This window comes from Cloeon dipterum, chromosome 2 (genome assembly GCF_949628265.1).
Source record: "Cloeon dipterum chromosome 2, ieCloDipt1.1, whole genome shotgun sequence".
Classification (NCBI taxonomy): domain Eukaryota; kingdom Metazoa; phylum Arthropoda; class Insecta; order Ephemeroptera; family Baetidae; genus Cloeon; species Cloeon dipterum.
In genome coordinates, this window is record NC_088787.1 from 1938790 (window position 1) to 1966593 (window position 27804).

Here is a 27804-nt window from a genome sequence, read left to right on the forward strand (position 1 = left end):
CTGAGGAATTAAATAAATTCAAGCCGAGTCAACAATTAAAAACAAAATCTGAAAATTTGAAGCTGAAATGAACAAGAAGGTGCAGGAACAAATTTTCTTGCGAGCGATCCGTGCTTTTTAGACGTATTTGCTTATCCTGAGAGTTTAATGACCTGAAAATAAGTAACCTTGCTGCTGACAGCGACTAGACAGTCCGTGTTTTCAGGTCGATTTCTCGCTGCAGCTGTCCTGTTTTGTTTTTACAATTAGCTGAAAGCTGAAAGACAAAGGCGGAAAGGCGCGCAAACATTAGGGGTGTAAGAAAAGGAGTTAAGGATTTGAATCGTGAAAATTATTTTTCTCAATTTAAATACGATATCAGTGTTTTAATTTCATTAAATTAAACCAAAATTATATATTTTAGTTGGTTTTGAACTAGAGTTGAGGATATTATTGCTATTTTTAGGATTAATTTAAAATTTTGTGTTTTACTCCTTTAAAAAACCTTTTCTTGTGACGTCACGTTCTGCAAAAATTCTTTGAGGTTTGTCTCGATAATTTTCAATTTTCAATTAATTCGTCAAGTTTCAATCAACTCACAATTAGCAGAATGGACGTCTTGGAAAATCATAAATACACGCTGGCGCCATCTAATAGCTGGCTTGCATAAAATTAACGGGGAGATTTATTTTAAAATTTTAAAACAAATCATTGAAGCAATGTTGGTAGTTATATGCAACGTGCGGAACTCAACAGTCACGCAAAATGCCTACATTGAAGGTCTTTCCGGCGATTTTGCTTGTTGTGCGAATTATTCGAATAATTCAACGCGACACAGCAAATAAATTATATTCATCTCTAAGGCTAGCGAGCTTGAAAACAAAAAATGGAGGCAAAGACGTAGCAGAAAGGGACGAGCCATTCCTCCCCCACGCCTTCAGGGTTGCAGTCTGGAACTTCGTCAGGAAAATATTGCGAAAATAAGGTACCAAACCTGCTGCTCATCTTCAATACATTAAAAACAAACTGTGATGTATTTTTAGTTCCGTGCAGTCAGTCGTTTTCAAATCTGATGTAAATAATAATAAAAAAAAACAACACTGAAAAGCAATGAATTTTGACAAAAACTTGTCATTTTGAAATTCTTTAAGTTCAACTCTCATCATTTAGCTGCGTGCGTGTGCTGATAAAATTCTCTCGCGTCTGTCGCATCCGCGCGGATGAAAAGAGCAATAACAATTTCAAGCGAGAAATTCGCCATTCGCGTGAAAAGTTTTTTAAATCAAAAAACTTTTCTCAGAAAAACTTTTAATTCAATTTTTGCTTCAAACCGGCATAATTTCCACTTATTTACCGGGTCAAGCATAAAAAAATGGAAACAATTAATTTTTAAATGAAATTAACTTCCAATTATTGCCGCGAATAAAAAAATAAAAATGTGCGGTGGGTGTAATTGAAATAATTTTGTTCCGGTGGACGAAACACGAGACTGGAAGCTGCTGGCTCAGTGCGGGCGAGAGTTGACCTTGCAGCGAGGAGAGCCGAACCGCGGTGGGCCACTGGCTACAAATAAAAATTCTAACTCGCGGGAGGCGAATCAGCCGCACCGCACGCACGACGCATGAACGAGAAGCAGCTGCCGCGAGTCGCGAGTGTTTATAGTTGCGCGCAGCGACCGGCGAGTTGCTCTCTCTGACAATTGTGACGGCACAAAAAGCTGCCTCAACTATTTGGTGAGTCAAATTTTGTTAGCCTTATTTTTTCCCGACTCCTTAATTTATTAAATTCGTGCAAATGTTGTGATTGCATGGAGGCTAAACTAAAAAGGAACGCAACTCTTTTGTATTTTTATTTCAAATAAAGGTTTTGGACTTGTCGCAGAGTGTTCAGTAGAATGAATGGAGAAAAAAGCAGCAAAAATTAATGCAATTCATATTTTTTTTGCCATGAATATTGACACAGAGCTTTTCGAATTTAAATATTGTTTGCCATCCGCTGACTGTAATTCGATGAAAAAATTTTCAAAACGAGTTACGTTCAACCGGAATATCTATTTATTTCTTAGCTTCGACGGCCAGGTATTTAATTTTTGGGGTATACCGGTCCAAGCGTATAAAAAAGGAAACAATTATTTTTTTAAGAATTTAATTAAAGGTTGCCGCGTATAAATAGAAATTCAAAGTGTCTAATGGAATGTTATAGGCGCGAGGTGATAAAAGTTTTGTTCGCTGCACGAGACTGGCTGCGCTACTGCCTCTGTGCGGCCAAAAGAGGAATCAATTTTTTAAAAATAAAAAGTCTTACTCTGGCGGGAGGCAAATCGCTATAACCAGCCGCTGCACTCCGCACACACCGCGACGAGAAGCCGGTGCCGCGAGTCGCGAGTTTGCTCCTCCGCGTGGCGACGGCGAGTTGCTCTCTCTTTAAATTAGGAGGGAAGCTGCCAGGAAAATATCCTTCGCTTCTCAGACTAAATGTGAGATCAACTGTAAGGTAAGCCAATTGTTTTGAGGGTAGCTTTGCAATTTACTCTATTCGTCACTTGAAAAGCAATCGTAATAATTACTGCGGCAACGGGTTTTGATCGCATCGCGACATCGCGAGGCTAAATTAAATAAGAATGCAAAGAAAGAATTATTCGAAATCATATTTAATTTTTCATGCATCATCGTGAAATATATTTTTGTCTACAATCTAGCCACAGAGCTTGCCGTATATGCCGCGACTGCTGCGATAAGATAAGATTAGCCGAGCGGCCCTGAGAGCCGCTCTTAGACTTTTCGTGCGCGTGTTGCTCCAATCTTTCCCTTCCTCGTCAGCGGACCAGCTGCGTGGCTGATTGACGGATATGTTATCATACCGATTAAAATCATTAAGCTTGGGATCGAACACCCAAATTAAATGCCTTTTCACAATTTACTACCGTGTTGAGATTCTTTTTGTGCACTTCATTATTTTCTGGGAAATATTGAAGAGTGCAGAATAGGAAATTTATGATGAGTTGATACCGCAAAATCCATCAAAGTGAGAAGAATAAACCTTGCCACTACAAGGATAAAACTTGTCAAAAGCGCGATGGCATAATTATGGTCAAAGCGTTTTTAATAAGAGCCGAAAGGTTTTATTCGTGTGGAACAAGCAAAATGGGCGATCCGCCACCCTCACACGTGATTTGCGGTGTGTTTTATTCAAGAACTTCGTGCGATACGTTGAAAAATATTTTGCATGATCCGCTTATCGTTGGTTGCATTGAGTTATATGCTATTTTAATATTAGATTCAATCGCGTGCAGAAAAATTTGGTGTTTGTTGATTTTAAAAACAGTGCTACATTAGGCCAAAAGTCAAAATAGGTAAGAAAAAGGTAAGGCACGAAGCAAAGGTACCATGCTTTGCAAAAGGATGTGTTAGGATATGTACATATTTCAAGTAATAATGTAATGTTGTTAAAAATAACTTCTATTTTATATATTGAATGCGTCTTGCGCATGACAGGTGAACAATCACACCCCCTCACAAGTCATGACCCAAAAGGTGCCTAATAGGCATAACACCCAAAAGGTATGCGGCTCCCATTTCCTAGAAACCATGAGGTTGAAATTTTACCCCCGTCGAGAACTGGACACAAATCATTTATCCACGACCTTGGAGGTAACTAGTGGTTTTCACTGATTTTTTTTCACAGCGGAAAAAATGCCTGAGGGGCCAGCAAATCTAGGATATTTCGTGTCAAAAGACCAACCTAGAAAAAACGCAGACAAGTATAAGCATCGTTGAAGTTTTTCAATATAATATTAATTTAAAATACATATCATCAGTGTCTGCGTGCTTGTCGTTCACTACAACTTTAAAAATGCCAAGGACGAATCCTGGATTCGGGAAGGGGATGCTCAGGACGTAGAGAATCTGGATAAAACCTTCAGAGTGAACCGGAACTGCAACTTCTGCAGTTGGTTGGCACCTGAAAAAGGGGAGTTGCTTGAACTTCTCTCCGATCATGAAAACATATTAGGAAAATTCGGCTGTACAGGTAAAATAAGGAAACACTTGTCGAAGAATGTGTTATATCGTATCGATTTTACGGATTTTACAGATGTTCCATCAGTGTTTATGCTTTACATTCTTTCTCACGGTGACAGAGATGGAAAAATCTTCACTGACCACTACCAGAAAGAAGACCCGAATGACTTTGTTTGCTTCACTACCGCGGAGATATTCGAGTCTCTGAAAATGCTGACTGGTTTTGAGGATTGTCTCAAATTAATAAACTTCGGTGTAAGTCTCTATTTAGATATCATCAAGACTCGTATTAAAATAATTTATTTATAGCCATGCAGAGGGGAGCTGATAGACACACTTTTTTACGAAAATGACGAAGATTTCAAGAACGAAAATTCCTGCCGAATTACCTACAGCCCTATGATGAGAAACACGGTTGTGTTCTTCTCAACAGTCGAAAGTAAGACTAATATAAATAAGAATTCGATTCTCTAGCTTAATTGCAATATATTTCCCAGCGACCAAGGCCAAACGAGACCAGAAAGGAACAACATTCGCCTTGCTTACGTGCAAGGTCTTAGATTCGCTTGAGAAGGACGAGAGTCTCATAAATGTCCTGACAACTATTCAATATGAAAGCCACGAAATTGCGGGCAAAGAGAAAAGTGGACAAACTCCCGAAGTAAAGATATTTTCTCAGGACAGAAGTTTTGTCTTCTCAAAGTGAGTTTTCATGATTGAACAGGCATGGCCTGGGTTTGAATAAAAATATGTGATGAATAATTGAATGTTTCAGAATTTCTACCAATGATTCATCTTCATCGACAATTGAAGCAATGAGTATTAAAAATAAAAGGGAACGCGAGTTTTACTCGTGGAAGTCAAGTTCAGGGGAAAACTTGCGCCACCGCCTTGCGTTCCTAATTTCCGCAAAGCCTAATGATCAGTTGAAAGAAATGAAATGGGCTTTGTCGCAAAACCTAGATTTTGAGACCCACGAAAGGATGCTGAGAGGAAATCCATGGGTGTCCATAAATGAAGGTTTAACGACTATTTGGAATCGATAAGCTGGAAATTATCAATTCATATTTTAGCCTCAAGGATCGACTCAGACATTGGCTGCATTTTCCTGATATTTTTTGGGCAAGTGAGTGAAAACAAGGTCACGAATGAGGTTTGCGTAGAAGTGGACAGTAAAGAAATTGCAGTATCTGAAATACTGCTCAAGTTTATTGGACCAAAAAACGAACAGTGGATTGGAAAACCCAAAATATTATTCCTTGTGAATCAGGAAATGAGCTCAACTGACGCCGTAAGTGCATTTTTTGTTATTTATTCGATCTCAAAAAATTTCAAATTGGTTAAGATATCGAAATAGAATCATATAAAATTATAAAACTCACTGTACTTTGTTTCTAAAGATGGGATCAACACAGACCAAGATGAAAATATCAGCAACAAACCACAGTGGCTGGTTAGTCCTAATTTTGCACAACAAAGGTAGATTTTGTAGATTTTCAAATAAACTGTGAATAAATAAAAAAACTTCCATTTATGTAGAAGAACTTCAAAAGCTGATCGAAATCTTCAAAGGGCAAGAGTTGAAAAAGGAGAAAAGTCTTCAAGAAGTGCTCGCAACTCTGCTCATTTCCGACTCAATCGTAAATAGGGATATGCTTAACTCGACGCTCCAATATCTTCTCAATTTTCCCGACTGGCCAAGGTCTTTTGTTGAATTTGACTTTTCAGTTACTAGGCCTGAAAAATCTCGACTAGAGCGAGTCAGCTTTAAAAGCCTGGTGGAGGAATTAGCAACAGAAAAACAAATCTGGCTCTTGAGTTCCGTCGCAGGATCAGGAAAAACGACAATTCTCAGGGAAATGGCTTTTCAACTCGGGAAACTAAATCCAGAATTAAGAATTTTACGTATATCACTCCCGAGAGTTTCGCTCACCTCTCTAAAGAAGAACGTGACTGAGATTGAATTTCTCGAGAATGTCACGCACAATTCACACGAGGAAATCATAAAAAGCATAGCAAGTAAGCAATGTGTTGTGCTTCTTGATGGGTTTGATGAAATCCTACGTCCTGTAAACCAAGAAAAAATTCTGAATGTTCTCGAAGCTCTACAAAAGAAGCAGATATCAGTTTGGATCGGAACGAGACCTCACGCAGCAGAAGCAATCCAAAAGCGGATTTCAAAAGCGGTTTCAGTAGAGATTAATCCCTTGAATAAAAAGCAACGAATCGAGTTAATGAAGCTAGAGACTGGAAAAAGTCAAGACGAATGTGAATTGTTCATTGAGAACTTTACATCAAATGACATCTTACAAAATCCTTTGCACCTTTCTCTGGTTGCAAAGTACGAGGTCGAAGGAAACTTGTACCAAATCTACGACCAGGTTGTGCGACGGAAAGTGGAAGACTCTCTGATCAATAAAGGATTTGATAAAAACAATGAAAACGTATTTCCCGGAAAACTAAACGAAGGTTTGGAACGTCTTCAAGAGGTAGCAAGTTGCCACATCAGAGGAGTTGAACTAATTGGTGGAAGTAGAAAAGAACTAGAAAAAATTAACTACTATGGCATTGCCACGTTTGAAAACAATGAAGTTATTTTCGTTCACCAGACTTTCACAGAATTTCTTGCAGCCCAGCATTTCCTATGTGAAATCGACGATGTTTGCGATTACGAATCACAGACCAGCATCGAAGATAGTGCAAGCTTATTTTACGAGAAATCGTCAATGTGGTGCCTAACGTTTGTCGATTTATTCTATTGCACTAACGAGGAAAAGATTGAAGAGCACAAAGCATCCTATATTCCAGTCATGAAGTTGAACCCAGATAGATTTTTGGAATCGACTGTTACCGCTGGTTGTATTAATATCTTCAAAATGATTTACCAAAATATCACCTTCAGTAAAAACCAAGAGGGTAATTGTATTTCCGTTGAAAAGGATAAGATTCTTTTGTTCAAAGCAATAAATCATGCGGAAGATATTGCAATCATGATGCTCGACACAGATTTGATCAACAGTGATGAAGATGAAGAGTTGCTAAGTATTTTACCCTCCCTGTTGGAGGCAGTAGCTAAATCAAACGCAACTCATTTGTTTGAGAAGCTGAGGGAAAAATTTCCTAGATTGGCAGAGATGATCCACTCGAGAAAATTGTTAATAGATGCTGGAGTGATTGCTGCAAGAAAGAATTGTGGAGAAATCCTTGAACTACTTCTTCAACTTGACATAGATTTTATGGAAAGTTGCGGACGACTTGGTAAACAATTCGAAATGGATAAAGAATATGGACACGCTCTTCATTGTGCTATTAGTTTTAAAGCTAGAAAATGCGTGGAAATTTTGCTTAAGCATGGCGCGAAGACGGCCATAGATAGTGATGGTTTCATATTGGACCCTTTGATGCTGGCTGTAAGAGAAAATAACCTAGACCTGGTCAAATTCGTTACGGAGGAAAATATCAGTGGATTGCAACGCAACAAAGATGCTTTCGAAATCAATGTGAAATCAGATTTGAATTCTTTGCATTTTGCTATTCAAGAGAGGGGCAAAAAAATTGCAAAATTTTTAGTAGATTCACGTATGGGAAACGTGGAAAATGACAATGAAGAAAATCCTCTAGAATTTTCCGCTACAAATAGATATTTTGAAATGTGTCAATGGCTTGTTGACGAAGCAGGGGTTGACGTGAACACTTTACGACCAAGTGGAGATCCAAGAGATTGGTCCTTGGATGACAAAGTATGCATGGACCATTTCTTAATTCTGCAGAAGAGTGACATTGACATGAAGGACGCAAGAGGGAAAACTGCTCTTCATTGTGCTGCGGAACATGGACATCTTGAACGTGTCCAAGAATTGATCAATGCTAAAGCAAATGTCCGAGCTGTAGACGAAGATGGATGGAACGCTTTTCATTTTGCTTGCAAAAGTAACAGTGGCCACAAAGAAAAGGTGATTCGACTGTTGCACGGCACTGACAGTCAGCTAGCCAAGGAGAAAACCGGAAATGGTCAAACAGGGCTGCATATTCATGTGGGATTCCACTACTGCCCCGTTGTCTCAGTTGACGTAGCGCGTTTTCTGGTCGAAGAGATTGGAGTTGACGCAAGAGCAGAGGACAACAAAGGTTGCACTGCGTTGCATATTGCATTTTACAAAGGATATGATGACTTGGTTGACTATTTGATGACAAAAGATATCAACCTGGAAGTTAAAATACGACGGGGCCAAACGTGCATTCATATCGCCGCTGAATTAGGTGATTTAAATGCTCTGCAAACTTGGATAGAACTTGGAGGAAACTTGGATGTGGCAGATGAAGATGGATCGACTGCGTTGCATTATGCCGCTAAAAAAGGACACCTGCAATTTGTGAAAATGCTTTTAGCCCACATGACCGAGGAAGCAAAAAATCCAGATATTGGTGAGGGCAGATTTATGAGATTGTTATTCTCACTTATAGGAGGTTCCTCACTGAGAGATAACCTGAAATTGAACAGGCGTGACAATAAAGGAAGGACAGCTCTGCACCTTGCTGCTAGCTCAGAAAACGTTGATTTGGTGAAATTAATGCTTGAAAACAACGCAGATTTAACTCAAACGGACCTGGAAGGAAAGAATGCATTGCATTACGCTATCAACGACAAAAAAATGTTACGATTCCTCAATGAGAAGAACGGAGATCTTGTGAAGCAGCGTACAAAAGATGGAAACACAGCTCTACATCTGTCAGTGAAAAATTATCATTATGATGATAATGGCTTTGCAGATTGGGGTACGCAAGAGGACGAACAAATCGCTCTGTGGATTATAGAACAAGTTGACGACAACGTTTTAAACGCGAAAAATGATATCGGCGATTCACCACTCTTAATGGCTTGCCGAAGAGGTTTCTTGGAGGTCGCCGAATTGCTGCTGACCAGAAATGTTGAGGTCAATGTCTCAGATTGGACGGGTAGAACTGCAATGCACTACGCCGCAGAAGAAGGAAACTTATGTTTAGTGAAGCTGATGCTTGAGAAAGGTGCGGATTTGACTCTAACAGATCGCGAGGGAAAGAATACTTTGCACAGCGCAATGCGTTGCTATGAGATATTTTTATTTATTCACGAGAAAAACCATGATTTGTTTAAGCAGCGCTTGAAAAACGGAGACACAACCCTCCATTTGGCCACAAGATCTTCCATTGAAGATGACATATTTCTTTGGTTCGTTGAGCAATTCAAAAATGATTTGAATGTATTAAACAACGCGGGTGAGACACCGCTTCTGCTGGCTTGCAAGGAAAAACAATGGACCACTGCTAAAATTTTGCTGGCGAAAACCGTTGATATAGACGTGAAAGATGGAAATGGAAGAACAGCCCTGCACTACGCCGTAGAATTGTATAAATTCAATTCGCTAAGTGATATATTTGCTTTTGAATTGGTGCAAGAGCTGTGCAATAGAGGCGCAGATTTGGCTTTGACTGACAACGACGGCATGAATGCTTTTCACCATGCGATAACAAACTATGACATGGCTTTACGCATTCATAAGTTAAATGGTGATTTGGTTCAACAGCGATTGAACAATGGAGATACAACTCTACATCTGGCAATCAAATCAGACGAACGCAAAAGGAATGATGAAATTCTTATTTGGCTTGTGGAGCAAGACGTCGTTGATTTAAACGCAAGAAATGATTTGAACGAAACCCCGCTGATTCTGGCTTGCAAGGAGAAGCTCTGGGATAAGAAATTTTTTGGAATACTATTGTCTAAAAATGTGAATGTAAACATAAGAGACATTGAGGGGAAATCTGCTCGTGACTACATTGACGAATCACGAATCTTGTCCAACTCATCTATTAAAAAGGTTTGATATGAAGTCGAAGTAATGCGTCACCCGACAAAAAGTGCGAACAAATTTAATTAGTAAATTTTGGTCACGCCCTTTTTGGTCCAAATTCAGGACATTTTTGCTTTTCTTGCTCCAACGCTTGATGAATTCAAGCATTGCCACCAACGCAGATGACGAGATGACTCTTAATTTAATTTTGAAAGTACCAGATGAGCTAATATCATTGATTTCCTGGCGTTTTCTGAGATAGTGACATGCTTGTAAAATTTAATTAAACATAAAATTGCTTTGTGTTTGTAACCATTTGATCAATTTCAAAGAATAACATTTTCGCATGGATTTGTCTATTATATAAGTAATTTGGGTATAATAAGTGTGAAATAGGCATAGTATCGATTTGTGAGTTAATTATTACAAACAATATGTTTAGTTTCTGTTCTTTAATCGCGGAAAGGAATATGCTGAAAGCGTTATACAATAAAATTTTTAACACAATTAAATGATTAATAGGTTTTATTTAAAAAAAGAAGAAGATTATATGTGTGATACGGATACTTGTGAATTATATAATCTGGCACTTGAAACTGGAATCCGGAAGGTGCAGAGATTAATTTCTGCGTCAATTTATGCTCACTTTACCACCTCTAAGAGCAATAGAAATAATTTAAAACACAAGTATTTGTTTTAAAATTTTTTTAACTTTTTATGCATAGAAGTCAAAATAAAAAATACGGGTTGTTTTTAAGAGGTGAACAATTGAATGAAAATTGGTATTAATTACGTGCTTCTTTCTGTTGCATTTTTTAGTCATCATCTTGTTTTATTTTACTTTCGCTTATTTAATAGTTAACAAATTAATGCAAGTACTGTCTTTTATTTAAAGGCTTCTACTGATTTTCAATTAATTTCGAGAAAATTTAAATCATTTTTTCAGGTTGACAAATTATTTTAAGGCAGTTCAAATCTCATTGCATATTTTCGTATAAAAACTCATCCAAAATGTGCTATTTTATGAGGTTTTTCAATCAAACCGTTCTCCTATTTTTGTAATGATTAAATTTATTTTTATTTCAACATAATATTAAGACTTTTTCCTTGTTATTAAGGCAATAAAATTATTGAAGTTATTTTTTTTAACAAATTTTGCACTTAAATGCAACCGAGCAATTTTAACAGTATCCAGGCTCCAACAGGATTTTAAGTGGGTCTTGGACAATGGGAACGACGTTTGTTTATAAAAAAAATGCACGATGTTTATCGTAATAATATTTGTTTATTCATTGTACATATTGTGCTCTTTGGAATGTAAATATTTTCTATCAGGCGACTAATATTACTATATAAGTATGAAATGAAAGCCCTCTGGAGTCAATTGAGAGTTCTCCTTTCACGCGTTAACATCGAGAACTCTACAGGACATCTTCACAATTTTGGCAGATCAATTGAGTGGTGAGAAACAACATTTCACTTATCTTATTTCTTTTCTTCTCTTATAAGTATTAATTTTAAAGAATGTGAAGAAGCAGCTTCGCTTCAAATTCATATATTTTATTATAACGACGGAATTTGAAACTCATCTTAATAAAAGCAAATTAAATATTAATAATAAATCTAATTTAAATAGCTTCTTTTGAATTTTTGGTTAAGCGTTTCTTTTGTCTATTCGTACAGAGTTTTCTCAAAATATCTGTTGCCTCTTTTTTATTCTTGAGCTTTTTGTCAACAGTTCAAAGTTGCCACAAGCATGTCTCCATTCTTAGTTGCCATTTTCTTGCTTGGCCTTTCATCGCTGGCCACCGCCGCCAACTTCACTCAGGTTTACGAATGGACTGAGGAATTTGACTACGAGTGGCCGTCGGAGGAAAGCAGGACGGAAGCCTTGGAAGATGGAACTTATGATCCAAAGGCGAGAATCAAACCTCTTTACATGGCTGCGTACGGAACAAGACTCTTCCTCGGCCTGTTAAATGGTGACGGCATTCCAGTGACTCTGGGGTGTTTACCGACGAGCAGCGCGTCCTCCGCACCTCCGAAGCTCACTCCATTTCCTTCGTGGGACATGCATCATCGTGTAAGTATCATAAAAGTATAATTATATGCAATCTGCTCTAGTACATTTTAATACATAGAGAAAATTGTTCTGAATCTTCAAAAAGAAGCATTTTTAACATTTCGCAGCTTATCAAGGTTTTGTAGTTTTGCTAAAAGCCACTGTTTGTCCACGTCGAAATTCAAAACAGTTCGTCTTTTTCAGAGAGAGGGAGACTGCAACAAAATTAAAGAAGTAAATGGGCTGGAAGTGGATTCCGCTGGAAGGCTGTGGGTGCTCGACAGAGGAAACTACTTTTGCAAATCAAAAATTTGGATAATCGATTTGAACAACAACAATTCCATCGAACTGATTCATCAGTTTTCTTTTCACGACTGGATGCACGACTTGGTACTCGACGAAACAAATGATGGAACCTATGCCTACATCTCGCGGTGGAAAGAACGAAACATTGTCGTGTTTAGTTTGGAAAGAAATGAATCTTGGATTGTGAAAACGCCAGGAATTGAGGTTTTCTCCATTGCCCTGTCCCCTAAGGATCACGAGCCGAGACAGCTCTACTTCGGCCACTACTACTCCTTTGATCTGTATTCAATTTCCGTCGCCGCACTTCGCAGTGGGACTGGAACTGCAAATCCGAAACTAATCGGAAAATGGACTGCGAAACCTTACAGGTTGATGATAGACAACCACGGGACCATGTATGCCGCATTTTTGTGGGAAAACTACATTCTCTCTTGGAACACTTCCGAGCCATTTCAGGAGAAGCGTTTTGATAAGGTAGGCCACCAATTTAAAATATCATTTGAGTCCAACGAGTTTGCAGATCCTCTCGTTGAATATATTTGCACACTTTACAATCTTTTGCGATCTGGCCGTTCAAGTGATTGTCTAAAATTGTCCTAGCACTAGCGAAATTAAAATATTCAACACCTCTTCCTAAAACTCTAGGAAATTCTTAATCATCGAGTCGGTGCTTTGCTTTGCTTGGTTTCAGGTCACAGGAATCTTTGCTAATAGACAATTTGCTTTTTCCTTGGATCAAAATGGAACTTTTTGGATGACGGAGACAGATGCAAAAAAAGAGCCAAGATACATGCTACGGCTTTTGAAGACTGCAGTTGGAGAAAAATCCTTCGAGGCTTTGCCAGGTAAGGTTCATTTATTTAATTTTATTCTATATTAGGAAGGGTAAAACCAAACTTTTAATTAGCCCTATTAATATTTAACTCTTTGTTTATTTATAATTCCTAAAATTTGTGGTTTAATCTCTTTTTATGCTAGAATACACGACATCATGTTGATTTATTCGTGTTTCAGTTGCGCAGGCCACCTCCCAGTTGCACAAGAGAAGCATCCAGACTGAAAAATCGCCTTTCAAAGTCATTCTTATCTGCTCCGTCGTATTTAACCTGATCCTATTGGGTTTGATCATCCTGAGAAAGAAGAGGATCACCTGCGAGAGCGATGAAATGACCGTTTTGTATGAAAACCACGGATACGTCAATTTGAGGCCCCGTTTCCCCTGATCTTCAAGCAGCCGAAAATTCCCAGGCAGCGACCGGCGAAGAAAAAGATAGCGATGCCTGCTAGAGCTGTGGAGCTTTGGAAAATTTTGACTGGCCTGTCTTGGTCTAAATCCAATATCCAATAATGTTGAATGATTTTAACATTCTTATATGTTTTTCATTGGCATTCGAAATAAATAGAGTATTTCATCCGAGTTATTCTATTTTAATCTAAACAATTTCACCTACTTTTCTCGTAAAAAAAGAAAGAAAAGCAGTATGTTGTATTATTCTGCATTTTGCAACAAATTTTTACAGAAAGTGATAAAAATAACAATCAGGAAAAAATAGGCAACAGCAGAATTGGAACTGCGGACACCGTTGGGTGGCTGAGTATCTTGGAAAATGCTAACGTTTTTTAATCCCTTTTATTGGAACTAACATCACCTCTTTGCTTCAGAATATTTTTCATTGCACAAGTAGTCTTTTTGGGTAACAATTCAATTTCTAAATTTAAAGCACTTACTTAATCCTTGACCAACTGGACTGCATTGTGAAAGGATGTTTTATTGTGAAAGTGTGGTGAAATATGGTTCACCCAATTACTCTGCAATGTATTCCATCCGGTGGAGCAATGCCCGCTTGAAGAAATAATCCACTTGTGAGTTCGTTTTCTACACGTTAACATCGGGCAAGTGTTGAGCTCCGCTGACTTATCTTAACAATTTTGGCAGAGTGCCTGGTGAGAATCTATAATATGTTTCACTTAGCTTATTTCTTCTCTTATAAGCTTTAGTTTTGATGAAGATGCAGTTACAACTCTTATGTACTCATTTTCTGACTCTTTTCAAAGTGTTTCAAAATTGTATTCATACAAAAATGTCTTTTCCCTTTCTGGTTGCACTTCTCTTTCGTCGCTCCGTTCAGAATTTTCTCAAAGTGACGTTTTTTTATTTTCGTGCCCTTTGAGAACAGTTGCAAGAGGCCAGAAGCATCTATGTCTCCGTTTTTGTGCGCCATTTTCTTGCTGGGCCTTTCATCCCAGGCAACCGTAGCCGACATCACTCAAGTCTTTCAGTGGGACGATGAACTGGATTACGAGTGGCCGTCGGAGGAAAGCAGGACACAGGCCTCGGAGGACGGAACTTTCATACCAAAGCGAATTTATCCTGATTACATGGCTGTCTACGGTTCAAGGCTCTTCCTCAGCCTTGCGGGTTTAGATGGCATTCCGGTTACTCTGGTGTCAATGCCGACGAGCAGCGAGTCCTTTACACTTCCAAAACTCACTCCGTTTCCTTCGTGGGAGATGAATGTAAGTATAAAAAATATATGTTCTTCTTTGTACATTTAATTGTTTGTTATTCATCTGCAAAGAGAAGAATTTATACGTATAATTATTGAAATTTCTTTAATATTCCTAATTAATTTTTTCTTCGTCCATTTTCCCATGCTTGACTCGCTTCTAAAGTTTTCAAAACAACCCATTTTTTCTGGAAATTATTGCCAGGGGTTGATTGCAATCGACTATCGATGAAAATATACTGAGAGCGTCATTCGTTAAACAGGACAAGAATAAAAATTTTTCATGCAGAAATTGGCAACATAAAAAATCTTCAGGTTGACTCTGTTTAAAAAAATCCAATCAATTAAACTTTTTGCAGGGAAAAAAAGCCTGCAAAAAAATTCAAGCAGCAGCAGGGCTCCAAGTGGATTCCGTTGGAAGACTCTGGGTGCTCGACAGCGGTAGCGACAAGTGCAAAGCAAAACTTTGGACGATCGACTTGGTCAACAACGATCAAACCAAACTTCTTCACCGGTTTTCATTTCACAAAGACATGCACGACTTGGTGCTCGACGAAACGGCCAACGGAACCTTTGCCTACATTTCACAATGGGGTAAACTACACCTTTTCGTGTTTAGTTTGGAAAGCAATGAATCTTGGAAGGTGAAAACGCTAAAAACACGTGTTGTTTCCATTGCCCTTTCCCCTAAGAAGGACCAGGAACCAAGACAGCTCTACCTTGGCAGATTGAACTCGACTGAACTGTATTCAATATCCGTTACCGATCTCCGCAATAGAACTCGAACTAAACAAAAACCAAAATTAATTGGAAAGTGGACTACACGTCGTTCATATAGAATGCTGATTGACAACTACGGGACTCTGTATTCCGCTTTTCTCTTCAATGACAACATACTATCTTGGAACACATCCCAGCAGCCATTTCAGGAGCAGAGTTTTCTTGAGGTAGGTCAACAATTTAAAATCACATTTCAGTAAAGACTTAATTGTTTTCGTTCCAATTTTCCTCGGGTCTTTTAAACGATTATTTGGCCTCCTCATTCCATTTTCTCACACTGCAATATATTCTGCGATTGACCAATCAAATGATTCGGTGATTTGCTTGGTTTTAGTTCGCATTTCTGGATTCAAGGTCTTTTTGGCCATTTACTTTTGCCTTGGACCAAAATGGAACTTTTTGGATGACAGTGTTTGATGACGCAAACATGCCAAGATTCAGGCTCTTGAAGGAAGCAGGCGGTGTGTAAAATCCTCCGAGGTCTCGCCAGGTAAGTTTCCTTTTGTATATTTTTTTTAATACGTATTAGGGAGGAAACAAATCAATAATCAGCCCTCTATTATTATTTACTTTGAAAGATATATATTTTTAACAAACTAGTCAGTACTTCTCTTTGGCTATGAGCTCACTCTATGGGTCCCAGAGGTGCCAATTGCGAGCATTAGGGGTCCTTCAACGAACAAACCTTGGCAGTTGGCAGCCAAGTATTAAATCCCAGAATTGCTAAAATCTCCGCACTCTTTTGGATTTATAATCAATACGGTGGTAGCAAAATATCGTGCAGCTCTCATTTTTTTTTAAGTTTGGCGACTTAACTTCGATTAAATGATAGTTGGAGTAGCTTTTGATGCAAGTAAAAGCAACATCATGTTGATTTATTTTGTTTCAGTTACGCCATATCTATTCGATCTCTAGGACTAGGATGACTACCATATCTCTAAAGACCAAACCAAATGCCTCTTCTAGCTCAGAGCGATCCATAGCATGACTTTATTTCGACGACAACAAAATAAATCTTCGGCATCTGCTTTCAGTTAACTGCCACAACGTTAACACAAATACAAACAAAAAACTTTAATAGCTCAAAAACGAAATTCCCAAAATTGAATCACACTACGCCTGTTAGCTCGTCCGTTTTCCATCTTGAACACAACCTTTGACGCCCGCCGCTGAAGAAATTTGCTCATTCTGAGAAAGAAGAGGAACAATTCCAATCCGCAAATCTGAACCCAACGAGTCCAAAAAATATCCGATTTACGTGACAACCACGATGACGTGAATGACGTCAGCCCCACGGATGAACTAAATATGACCAGGCCGCTGCCACGCCCCTTTCTCTAAATCACTCTGGGAGCAGCTGAAATGTCTCAGTCCGCGATCAGTGAAGAAAGTGAATTTTTCAATGCTGCAGTATACAAAAATTCTCTTTACTTGAAATCAATAATATTTATTTTAAAAATAATATCCAATCATTCTCAAATGTATTTCTTTGTGCTGGAAATAAATATGGTGTTTCGCCCTACTAATTCTATTTTCATTAAAACCATTTCACCTATTTTTCTTGTAAAACAGGGCATTTTGCAGAAAATATATTAATTAATCAGAAAAGTCTTCCCTTAAAGACATAGAGAGATAGAGGGACAGTTGTTCTAAAGTAAAAGAAAAGACGTAAGGACAAATTTTTCTATTATGTGCTGTAGCAAACGAGAAATTGTAGCAGCATCAGGATTGGTATCGGGTCTTGGAAAATGGGACAAAACTGTGCATACGATGGAACTTGTAAGAATATTTATTTATCCATTAAACATACGAGTATTAGTAACAACTTAAATATGCTCTCTGGAATGTAAATATTTTCTACCAGGCGATACTTTTCACTTTATCAGCATGAACTGAGAGCCCTGGAGTCAGTTGAGAGTTCTTCTTTCTCGCGTTAACAACGGCTAGTGTTGAACTCCGCAGGCCGCAGACTTATCTTCACAATTTTGGCAGATAGATTGAGTGGTGAGAAACATATTTTACTTAGCTTTTTTCTTTTCTTCTCTTATATAAGAACTAATTTTAAATAAAAGTCTATTTAAAATCTTGAACTCAGTTCCTATAGTTATTCTTTAATTAACTGAATAGCGTTCGCTTTCACGTGAGTCAATTCATTAGTTAAAATTAGTAACATAAAATACACATATTTTTTTTTAAATTTTGAATTTAAATTATATGTTAAAATCTAGTAGAAAAAACAAACTCTTTCATTCAACCTATTTAAGGTTGCGCTTCTCTTTCGTCGCTTCGTTAAGGATTTTCTCAAAATAACTGTAGTTTTTTCGGCCTTTTTTGAACAGTTGGAAGAGGTCAAAACCATGTCTCCATTCTCCGCTGCCATTCTCTTGCTCGGCCTCTCATCGCTGACCACCGCCGTAAACTTCACTCAGGTCTTCGACTGGAATGAATGGGACTACGAGTTGCTATCGTCGGGAAGCAGGATAATGGATTTATTTTTGGAACTAAAGGATATTCATTTTACCATTCATCGTTCCATGGCTGTCTATGGAGAAAGGATCTTCCTCAGCCTTTTTACACGTCATGGCCATTTTCAGGTTAGTCTGGTGTGTTTGCCGACGAGCAGCGCGTCCTCCTCACCCCCGAAGCTCAATCCATTCCCTTCGTGGGACATGCATGTAAGTTTTAAATAATGCTATTCGTTGTACATTTAAATAAGTAAAGTTGTTCTGAATCTGGAAAGAGAGTAAAACAGGACAAGAATTTATATTTTAGTTTCGAAAGAAGCCAATTTTTCACATCGTTAATCCAAGAACACGTCCTCTTATTTTTCAGAGATGGGGAGATTGCAACAAAATTGAAGAAGCAAATGGGCTGGATGTGGACTCCGTTGGCAGGCTGTGGGTTCTCGACATCGGTAGCTACATATGCAAGTCCAAAATATGGATTATCAATCTTACCAACAACGATCAAACCAGCCTAATTCATCGATTTTCTTTTCATGACTACATGAACGACTTGGTGCTCAACGAAACGCCAAACGGAACATTTGCTTATATCTCGCGACAGTTTGAAAAACAGATCGTCGTGTTTAATTTGGAAAAAAACCAAACATGGGTTGTGGAAACGCCAAGAATAGAGATTTATACCATAGCCCTGTCCCCCAAAGATCAGGAACCGAGACAGCTCTATCTCAGCAATATTCAAACCGACGAAATGTATCTGATCTCCGTTGCCGCTCTTCACAACAGTCAACGATCTGCAAATCTTAAACTAATCGGAAATTGGACTGCAAGCCCATATAGAATGCTGGTGGACTACCAAGGGACCATGTATGTCGCTTTAAGTCTTCAGAATGACATATTCTCCTGGAACACTTCTCTGGAATTTGAGGAGCAGCATTTTCAACGGGTAGGTCAACAATTTAAAATAAATTCTTCTTAGAATATCTTGACCATCGAGTCGATGCCTTGCTTGGTTTTAGGTCTCAGTAGGTCTGAATTCAAGTACTTTCTGCCCGTTTTCATTTGCCTTGGACCAAAATGGAATTTTTTGGATGACAGTGTTTGAAAGACTAAGAAAGCCAAGATACAAACTTTTCAAGGCTGCAGTAGGAGCGAAATCTTCCGAGCCCTTGCCAGGTAAGATTCCGTTGTTTAATTCTTTTTCAATATTAATAAGGAGGAAACTAAAATTGTAGTCAACCATTTTAATATTTACTTTAATAATATTATTAAATAAATAATATTATTTATAATTGCTAAAATTTGTTGATTTCTCTTTGATTAATACCTTTTGATGCTAGAATAAATGACACCATGTTGATTTCTTCTTGTTTCAGTTACGTCCGCAATTCCAACAACCAATAACATTTCCGAGTTGCAGGAGGGAAGCACCCAGACTGAAAAATCGCCTTTCAAACTCATTCTTATCTGCTCCGTCGTATTTATCCTGATCCTATTGGGTTTGGCCATTCTGAGAAAGAAGAGGATCAATTCCCTTTCGCAAAACACTGACGATTGTCATAAAATTACCTTTTTCCGTGATAACCACCATGACGACAATTCGAGGTACCCTTTCCCTGATCTCTTAGCAGCCGAAAATTCCCAACCAGCGACCGGCGAAGGAAATGAAAGTGATGCCTGTGAAGCTGCGGGGAGTTACCGAAAATTTTGACGGTCGCGTCTTGATCTAAATCTTCTATCAAATATTATGAAAATGATTTAATCATTCTTTTATGTATTTCATTGACAAAGGAAATACCCCATGTGCCATTCCACCGTTTTCGACAGTTGGTATTCCACTCTACAATTCGACAGAATTCGAGTTAGCTCCAAACGCCACTGATCCGCTTCTAAACTGTTGCAGATTGTTTAGTTAATACATAATTCCATAGTACTTACTCTAATTAACCTTTTTGCCAATGAGGGGCGCGAAAAAGTAGAGTGGAAAATTCTCCGATATTCGACTCTACGAGTAAACATATCGAATATTCCACCGTTTTCGACAGGCAGAGAACTCAGTGTAAATCTAAAGATATTGCAAAGATAGGGTCTATTATAAGTAAAATATGTGTTTTAGCCTTTAATTAGCATGCCTAATTGGTTCGGCGGCCGAAAAACTTCGGCTTATTAAATCGGTAATCTACGGCAGTGACGGTGGCAGCACCGGTAACCGGTATCGCACTTCACAGCTGGTGTGAGTGCGAACCGCGCCCACTCGAACAAAACACATCGTAGCCGGCTCGCGCATCGAGAATCGAGACAGCGGTAAAAGTTAAACGAGTCTCGAGCTGCTTTCACGCGCGATCGTGTGTCACTCTTTTAAACACAAACTCAAACTGAATCGAACATTTGGGTTAATTTGTATAAAAATAATAAGAAGCTACTAAGTGATTTATTATTTAACTATTTGGCTTGAAGATCATATTCTTGCACTGCGAGTGGCTATATTTCAATTCATGATGCACAAAGAGGGAATTTTCTGTTAAAAAGATTAAATTTTATGATTGAATAAAGGTAGGCAATCTGCACTGCAATCTAGTTTAGCCGGTAGCATAAATATATAGCTACCAGATTCAACATTTTACACGTTCTGATAATGATTTCTGATTAAGAATGATGAAAGCTTGGTCAAAAATTTGTTTAAACTGAATTTTAACAAAGAAACAGTTATTTCGCAACACTTTTTGCGTGGCCAGAGTAATTTTAAACAGAAAAGCGTTCAACCGGCCGGTTATGACTGCAGCGCAGGTTGCGTTTTCTTGTTGACAGGAGAAAATAGTTTCGTTTGAAAAGTGCCAAATGATTATGCAACCGGCGTCACTTTGTTTTAGCGCAGGTTGCATACATTTGCTCTTTAAATTCATGTTCCTGAAGGCTCTCTAACATACCGACTCCAGAAGCAACGACGTCCTGAGCTACACTGAAAAAATTTTATGTTCTATTACAAAACGCGGTTGTGTTTTTTGGGCGCCTGACGAGCTTAAACACAATCTTGTTGTGTTTTTTATTTGGGGTGAATTTTATTGTGTGATTTTACACAACGAATAGGACTTAAGAGCGGTTTTTTAATTCTCCCGCCCTGCTTGACTACTTTTTCTTCACCACCGCATCGAGGCGTCCAGCGTTTCCGCCCCCACAGCCCACATCATGGCATCATCCCCATGTACTGTGAAATATTTACGTCCTTAAATCCTCGTTTATCGATCGCATCAATGTCTCATAAGGTGAAATAATGTGAGAATTTGTTTCATTGACTATTAATAGTGCAGTGGTTAGTGAAAATTCCGAATGATCTATTTAGTTTTCCTCTTTAAGGTCAGTTAATGCGCGGTATGCTTGCTGTTAGATGGAAACCCTCTTCATCTCGGCACAAAGAAAGGATGTTGCTATGGGAATTGAGGTAGGAATATCTAAAATATGAATAGAGTGGACAGTGTGAAATTAAAAATTAATAACTCATTAATTAGGATTCTGAAGGAAATAAAACGGATCACAGCAAAATTTGCCCTAAAACTGCCATGGATGAACGTTTGAGAAGTACAGCTGAAATCGGTTCACCACGAGAACGGAAGCTCATATTATGAAGTCAGCCAAGCACCAGAAATACTCTACTGAGGAAGATGTGGATTGCGAGTCTTTGCTTAAAGATTTGTAAAAAATATTCCAGTTTGAATTTCCTCATAAAGGTAAATAAAAAATAAAATTCCAAAACATACGTCATATTTTAATATATTTTCTGAATTATAGAATGAAGATCAACTCTCCAAGCTAAATAAAATCGCAGAAAGGGAAAAAGGGGATGGTCAAAACGACGAAAAAGCCTCTGTAAGTCGCTCTCAATATTTTAATCCAAATTATCTAAAAGATATTTTTCCTTATATGTACTAGTTTGTTGTGGGAGGACAGAACATCAAACTGCGAAAAGGAGATGCTAATAACTGTTTGCTGCTTGCCCCTCACCATCGTCAGAAATCGAGCGTAGAGCTTGCGTATAGGAGAAATGCTTAGCTCAAATATATTGAACTTACAAAAGAGGTATGTGGGCTGCTTATCTGCCTCTTCACTTGTAAATTATTAATAAAATATTCTACAATTTAATTTGGCTGTGTAATTTTAAACATCACCCTGAATTGTAATTTTACACAACAAACGCGTGTTATTAGAAACACCCTATAGTGTGATTTTACACAACCAAAATGTGTTATTCTACAAAATGCAGTTATGCACCATAAACATAGATGGTTGTGTAAAATTACGCTATTGGTTGTGGCACCGAGATTTACACAACTACGTTTCGTAATAGAACACAAAATTTTTTTCAGTGTAGCAAAATTAAATGATTTATTCCCAACCACGTGCTGCATGATCAGCCACTGGAAACTGGAATCCGGAAGGTGCAGAGATTACTTTCTGTCTCAATTTATGCTCACTTTCCCATCTCTCTCAGAGATATAGATAAAATTTAAAACACCATTAATTGTTTTAAAATTTTAATGATGTTTTTGCGCATGAAAGTCCAAATAAAAAATATTTTTAAGAGGTGAAATTTGGTATTAATTGCGTGCCTCTTTTTAATTATTGCTACTCTTTGTTGCTTTTTTTATTCATCGTCTTGCTTTTTTAACTGTGTCATTTTTAAATATTTTTAAGTTAATGCAGGTAGAGTCTTTTATAGGGTTGGGAAACTTAGACGATCGACTATTTTTTTCTGTGCTCTATTTCTTTCCAAAAACATGAAATCTTCACGAATCATGAAAAATGATGACGATTGACACCCACTTAAGATCGTCTAAAACCGTCTAAATTGCCAAAAATCGTCTAAACCCGCCTGAAACAGTCTAAAACCGTCTAAAATCCCCCAAAATAGGCCGTTTGCTGGGAAAACTATCATATTTTATAACATAACAGAATACAACGTTGATTTGCTGCAATTATCTAGGCTCCCAGAGCCATCTCTGCACGGGTGGATTTTTTTCACCTGCACCCACCCACGAAATTTTAAATTTGAACCCGCACCCACAGTGACGTGTGTTCCAAAAACCCCGCAACCGCGGGTTTTTAAACCGGCAACTTCATATTATAAATTTTGCAATTCACCCTTAAGCGCTTAGTGTTCGAAGCCGCCAACCGTATCCTTTCGTAATAAATTTAATTTTAAGGCACTTCCGCTGCGATTCAGACTCAATCCTGCTGCTGTGAATTCTTCACTTAATTTGCTTTCTTTTGACGTGCTGAAAACCAAAATTAATCCAGCCATTTGCTGTAGAAACGTCGGAAAATATTTTAAATTTATAAAATTGATTTTCACGATTCTACGCCGATTAGCTTAACCGATGCAGGTTTTCAGCATGTTAAAAGAAAAAAATGTAAAGTGATGAATGCACGGTGGTAAGATTAAGTATGCAAGTGCCTTAAAATTGAAAGTTTACGGTGACGCCATCTGTTGGCAACGTCACAAAATATTTCGTGGTTTTAGTGCATAAACCCGAAACCGCCCCGCACCCACCAGAAATGACAAAAAATTAAACCAACCCGCCACGAGGTGCAGATAACCGCGGGTTTAAACCCGCACTCTTACACCCGTGCAGGGCTCTATTAGATATGTCGTCGGTGGTGTCATTTGTGTGACAAAAAAATAATAAAAATTAATCGTATAAGTACATTTTCCTGCTTTTTCCAAGAAACTTTAGTAATATTTAAGTGAATTATTTGGCCCATAATTTGAATAACTGAAAGAAAAACGGCAAAAATATTGAAAATGCATGAAATTGGCACCAGAAATCAGCCTTCTCAAAACAGTCTAAAACCGTCTAAATCGCCAAAAAACAGTCTAAAAAACAGTCTTTTTGAGGGCAAAAAGCGTCTAAAAATAGTCGACTATTTTGTACAAAAAAACAGTCTAAGTTTCCCAACCCTAGTCTTTTATTTAAAGGCGTCTACTGATTTTTCGTTAATTTCGCTGGAATCGAAATCAGTTTTTCATGTTGACAAAATATTTTAAGGCAGTTGCATATATTTTTGAATAGAAACTCATCCAAAATAATGCTATTTTATAAGGTTTTTCAATCCAATCATTCTCCTATTTGTTATGTTTCAATCTAATTTTCCTTACTTTATTTAAATACAATATTTGGTATTTTGTCCTTGTTGCCCAAACAATAAAATGATTGAAGATATATTTTTTAACAAATTTTCTAATTAAATGCAGCAGCAATCGAGCAATTTTAGCAGCATCCAGGCATCAACAGGATTTGAAGTGAGACTTGGACAATGAGAACGACGTTTGTTCGTAAAAACTGTGCACGATGTTTATTTATTCATTTACACACAAATATAGTGTTCACTCAAATGTGCTCTTTGGAATGTAAATATTTTCTATCAGGTGACTAATATTATTATATAAGAATGAACGGAAAGCCGTGGAGTCAGTTGAGAGTTCTCATCTTAATTCTTTCTCGCGTTAACACCGAGAGGAAGTGTTGAACTCCACAGACTTATCTTCACAATTTTGGCAGATCAATATTGAGTGGTGAGAAACAATATCTTTTACTTAGCTTATTTCTTTTCTTCTCTTATAAGAATAAATTTTAAAGAAAAGCCAACTTCAATTCTTGTACTCTGTTCTTCGCTACTCTATAATTAATTCGATAACGTTCGCTTTTACGTAAGTCAATGCATTAGTGAAAATGAGTAACATTATTTCGTATAATTTTGATATTAAATGTTAAGAGCAAGTGGAAAAAAACAATTTCTTTCATTCAGTCTATAGTTTTTATAGAATCAATGCAACTTGCGAAGAAGCAGCTCGCTAAATGTTCATATACAGTATATGTTGTATTAAAACGATAGAATTTGAAACTCATCTTAATAAGCAAATTAAATATTGAAAACAATTCTAATCAAAATAACTTCTTTCGACATTTTGGTTTAGCGTCTCTTTTGTCTCTCCGTACAGAGTTTTCTCAAAATATCTGTTGCCTCTTTTATATTCTTTTGCCTTTTGTGAACAGTTGGAAGTTGCCAGAAGCATGTCTCCATTCTTAGTCGCAATTTTCTTGCTTGGCCATTCATCGCTGGCCACCGCCGCCAACTTCACTCAGGTCTACGAATGGACTAAGGAATTTGACTACGAGTGGCCGTCGGAGGAAAGCAGGACGGAAGCCTTGGAAGATGGAACTTATGATCCCAAGGCGAGAATCAAACCTCTTTACATGGCAGCGTACGGAACAAGACTCTTCCTCGGCCTGTTAAATGGTGACGGCATTCCGGTGACTTTGGGGTCTTTACCGACAAACAGCGCGTCCTCCGCACCTCCGAAGCTCACTCCATTTCCTTCGTGGGACATGCATCATCGTGTAAGTATCATAAAAGTATAATTATGCAATCTGCTCTAGTACAATTTAATACATAGAGAAAATTGTTCTGAATCTTCAAAAAGAAGCATTTTTAACATTTCGCAGCTTATCAAGGTTTTATAGTTTTGCTAAATGCCACTGTTTGTCCACGTCGAAATTCAAAACAGTTCGTCTTTTTCAGAGAGAGGGAGATTGCAGCAAAATTAAAGAAGTAAATGGGCTGGAAAAGGATTCCGCTGGAAGGCTGTGGGTGCTGGACAGAGGAAACTACTTTTGCAAATCAAAAATTTGGATAATCGATTTGAACAACGATCGCATCGAACTGATTCATCAGTTTTCTTTTAACGACTGGATGCACGACTTGGTACTCGACGAAACAAAAGATGGAACCTTTGCCTACATCTCGCGGTGGGAGGAACGAAACATTGTCGTGTTTAGTTTGGCAAGAAATGAATCTTGGATTGTGAAAACGCCAGGAATTGAGGTTTTCTCCATTGCCCTGTCCCCTGAGGATCACGAGCCGAGACAGCTCTACTTCGGCCACTACTACTCCTTTGAACTGTTTTCAATTTCCGTCGCCGCACTTCGCAGTGGGACTGGAACTGCAAATCCGAAAATAATCGGAAAATGGACTGCGAAACCTTACAGGTTGATGATAGACAACCACGGGACCATGTATGCCGCATTTTTGTGGGAAAACTACATTCTCTCTTGGAACACTTCCGAGCCATTTCAGGAGAAGCGTTTTCATAAGGTAGGTCACCAATTTAAAATATCATTTGAGTCCAACGAGTTTGCAGATCCTCTCGTTGAATAAATATTTTTGCACACTTTACAATCTTTTGCGATCTATGGCCGTCCAAGTGATTGTCTAAAACGTTCCCTAGCTCTAGCGAAACTAAAATATTCAACACTTCTTCCTAAAATTCTATAAATATAATCATCGAGTTGGTGCTTTGCTTGGTTTCAGGTCACAGGAATCTTTGCTAATAGACAATTTGCTTTTTCCTTGGATCAAAATGGAACTTTTTGGATGACGGAGACAGATGCAAAAAAAGAGCCGAGATACATGCTAAGGCTTTTGAAGACTGCAGTCGGAGAAAAATCCTCCGAGGCTTTGCCAGGTAAGGTTCATTTATTTAATTTTATTCTATATTAGGGTGGGGTGAAACCAAACTTTTGATCAGCCCTATTAATATTTAACTCTTTGTTTATTTATAATTCCTAAAATTTGTGGATTCATCACTTTTTATACTAAAATACACGACATCATGTTGATTTATTCTTGTTTCAGTTGCGCAGGCCACCTCCCAGTTGCAGAAGAGAAGCATCCAGACTGAAAAATTGCCTTTCAAAGTCATTCTTATCTGCTCCGTCGTATTTAACCTGATCCTATTGGGTTTGATCATCCTGAGAAAGAAGAGGATCACCTGCGAGAGCGATGAAATGACCGTTTTGTATGAAAACCACGGATACGTCAATTTGAGGCCCCGTTTCCCCTGATCTTCAAGCAGCCGAAAATTCCCAGGCAGCGACCGGCGAAGAAAATGATAGTGATGCCTGCTAGAGCTGTGGAGCTTTGGAAAATTTTGACTGGCCTGTCTTGATCTAAATCCTGTATCAGATATTATAAATTGTATTTCATTGGCATTCGAAATAAATTGAGTATTTCTTCCGAGTTATTCTATTTTAATCTAAACCATTTCACCTACTTTCTCGTTAAGCTGCTTAACACTGCTGTAAAATAATTATAGAAATCCGGAAAGCTTGCCTAAAACAAGGAAGAGAAAGCGGTATGTTGTGTTATTCTGCATTTTGCAACAATTTTTTACAGAAAGTGATAAAAATAACAATCAGGAAAAAATAGGCAACAGCAGAATTGGAACTGCTGAGTGTCTTGGAAAATGGTAACGTTTTTTAATCCCGTTTATTGGAACTAACATCACCTCTTTGCTTCAGAATATTTTTCATTGCACAATTAGTCTTTTTGTGTAACAATTCAATTTCTAAATTTAAAGCACTTACTTAATCCTTGACCAACTGGACTGCATTGTGAAAGGATGTTTTATTGTGAAAGTGTGGTGAAATATGGTTCACCCAATTACTCTGCAATGTATTCCATCCGGTGAAGCAATGCCCGCTTGAAGAAATAATCCACTTGTGAGTTCGTTTTCTACACGTTAACATCGGGCAAGTGTTGAGCTCCGCTGACTTATCTTAAAAATTTTGGCAGAGTGCCTGGTGAGAATCTATAAGTTTCACTTATCTTATTTCTTCTCTTATAAACTTTAATTTTGATGAAGATGCAGTTACAATTCTTATGTACTCATTTTCTGACTCTTTTCAAAGTGTTTCAAAATTTTATTCATAAAAAAATGTCTTTTCCCTTTCTGGTTGCACGTCTTTTTTGCCGCCCCGTTCAGAATTTTCTCAAAGTAACGTTTTTATTTTCGTGCCTTTTGAG

The 27804-nt window shown here is 37.9% G+C and overlaps 2 protein-coding genes across 2 annotated transcripts; both read left to right on the forward strand.

The window, feature by feature from the left end:
- The first annotated feature begins 11290 nt into the window (after positions 1-11290).
- LOC135937011 (protein yellow-like) lies at positions 11291-13518 on the forward strand. The gene is made up of 4 exons (XM_065480066.1): positions 11291-11912; positions 12096-12671; positions 12889-13042; positions 13212-13518. The coding sequence occupies exons 1-4, from the start codon at positions 11586-11588 to the stop codon at positions 13418-13420; spliced, it is 1266 nt and encodes a 421-aa protein (XP_065336138.1). The 5' UTR covers positions 11291-11585; the 3' UTR covers positions 13421-13518.
- Positions 13519-25532: 12014 nt separating this feature from the next.
- LOC135938077 (uncharacterized) lies at positions 25533-26952 on the forward strand. The gene is made up of 3 exons (XM_065481586.1): positions 25533-26094; positions 26311-26464; positions 26635-26952. Exons 1-3 carry the CDS (start codon positions 25693-25695, stop codon positions 26841-26843), a joined length of 765 nt encoding a protein of 254 aa, XP_065337658.1. The 5' UTR covers positions 25533-25692; the 3' UTR covers positions 26844-26952.
- The last annotated feature ends 852 nt before the right edge of the window (positions 26953-27804 follow it).

Excerpts from the sequence above, each read along its gene's own strand:
- LOC135937011 (XM_065480066.1), top strand. The coding sequence starts at position 11,586 with ATGTCTCCATTCTTAGTTGCCATTTTCTTGCTTGGCCTTTCATCGCTG. Across the intron at positions 11,913-12,095 it reads CGTGGGACATGCATCATCGT|AGAGAGGGAGACTGCAACAA; the intron begins GTAAGTATCATA and ends CGTCTTTTTCAG. Across the intron at positions 13,043-13,211 it reads ATCCTTCGAGGCTTTGCCAG|TTGCGCAGGCCACCTCCCAG; the intron begins GTAAGGTTCATT and ends TTCGTGTTTCAG.
- LOC135938077 (XM_065481586.1), top strand. The coding sequence starts at position 25,693 with ATGCACGACTTGGTACTCGACGAAACAAAAGATGGAACCTTTGCCTAC. Across the intron at positions 26,095-26,310 it reads AGGAGAAGCGTTTTCATAAG|GTCACAGGAATCTTTGCTAA; the intron begins GTAGGTCACCAA and ends GCTTGGTTTCAG. Across the intron at positions 26,465-26,634 it reads ATCCTCCGAGGCTTTGCCAG|TTGCGCAGGCCACCTCCCAG; the intron begins GTAAGGTTCATT and ends TTCTTGTTTCAG.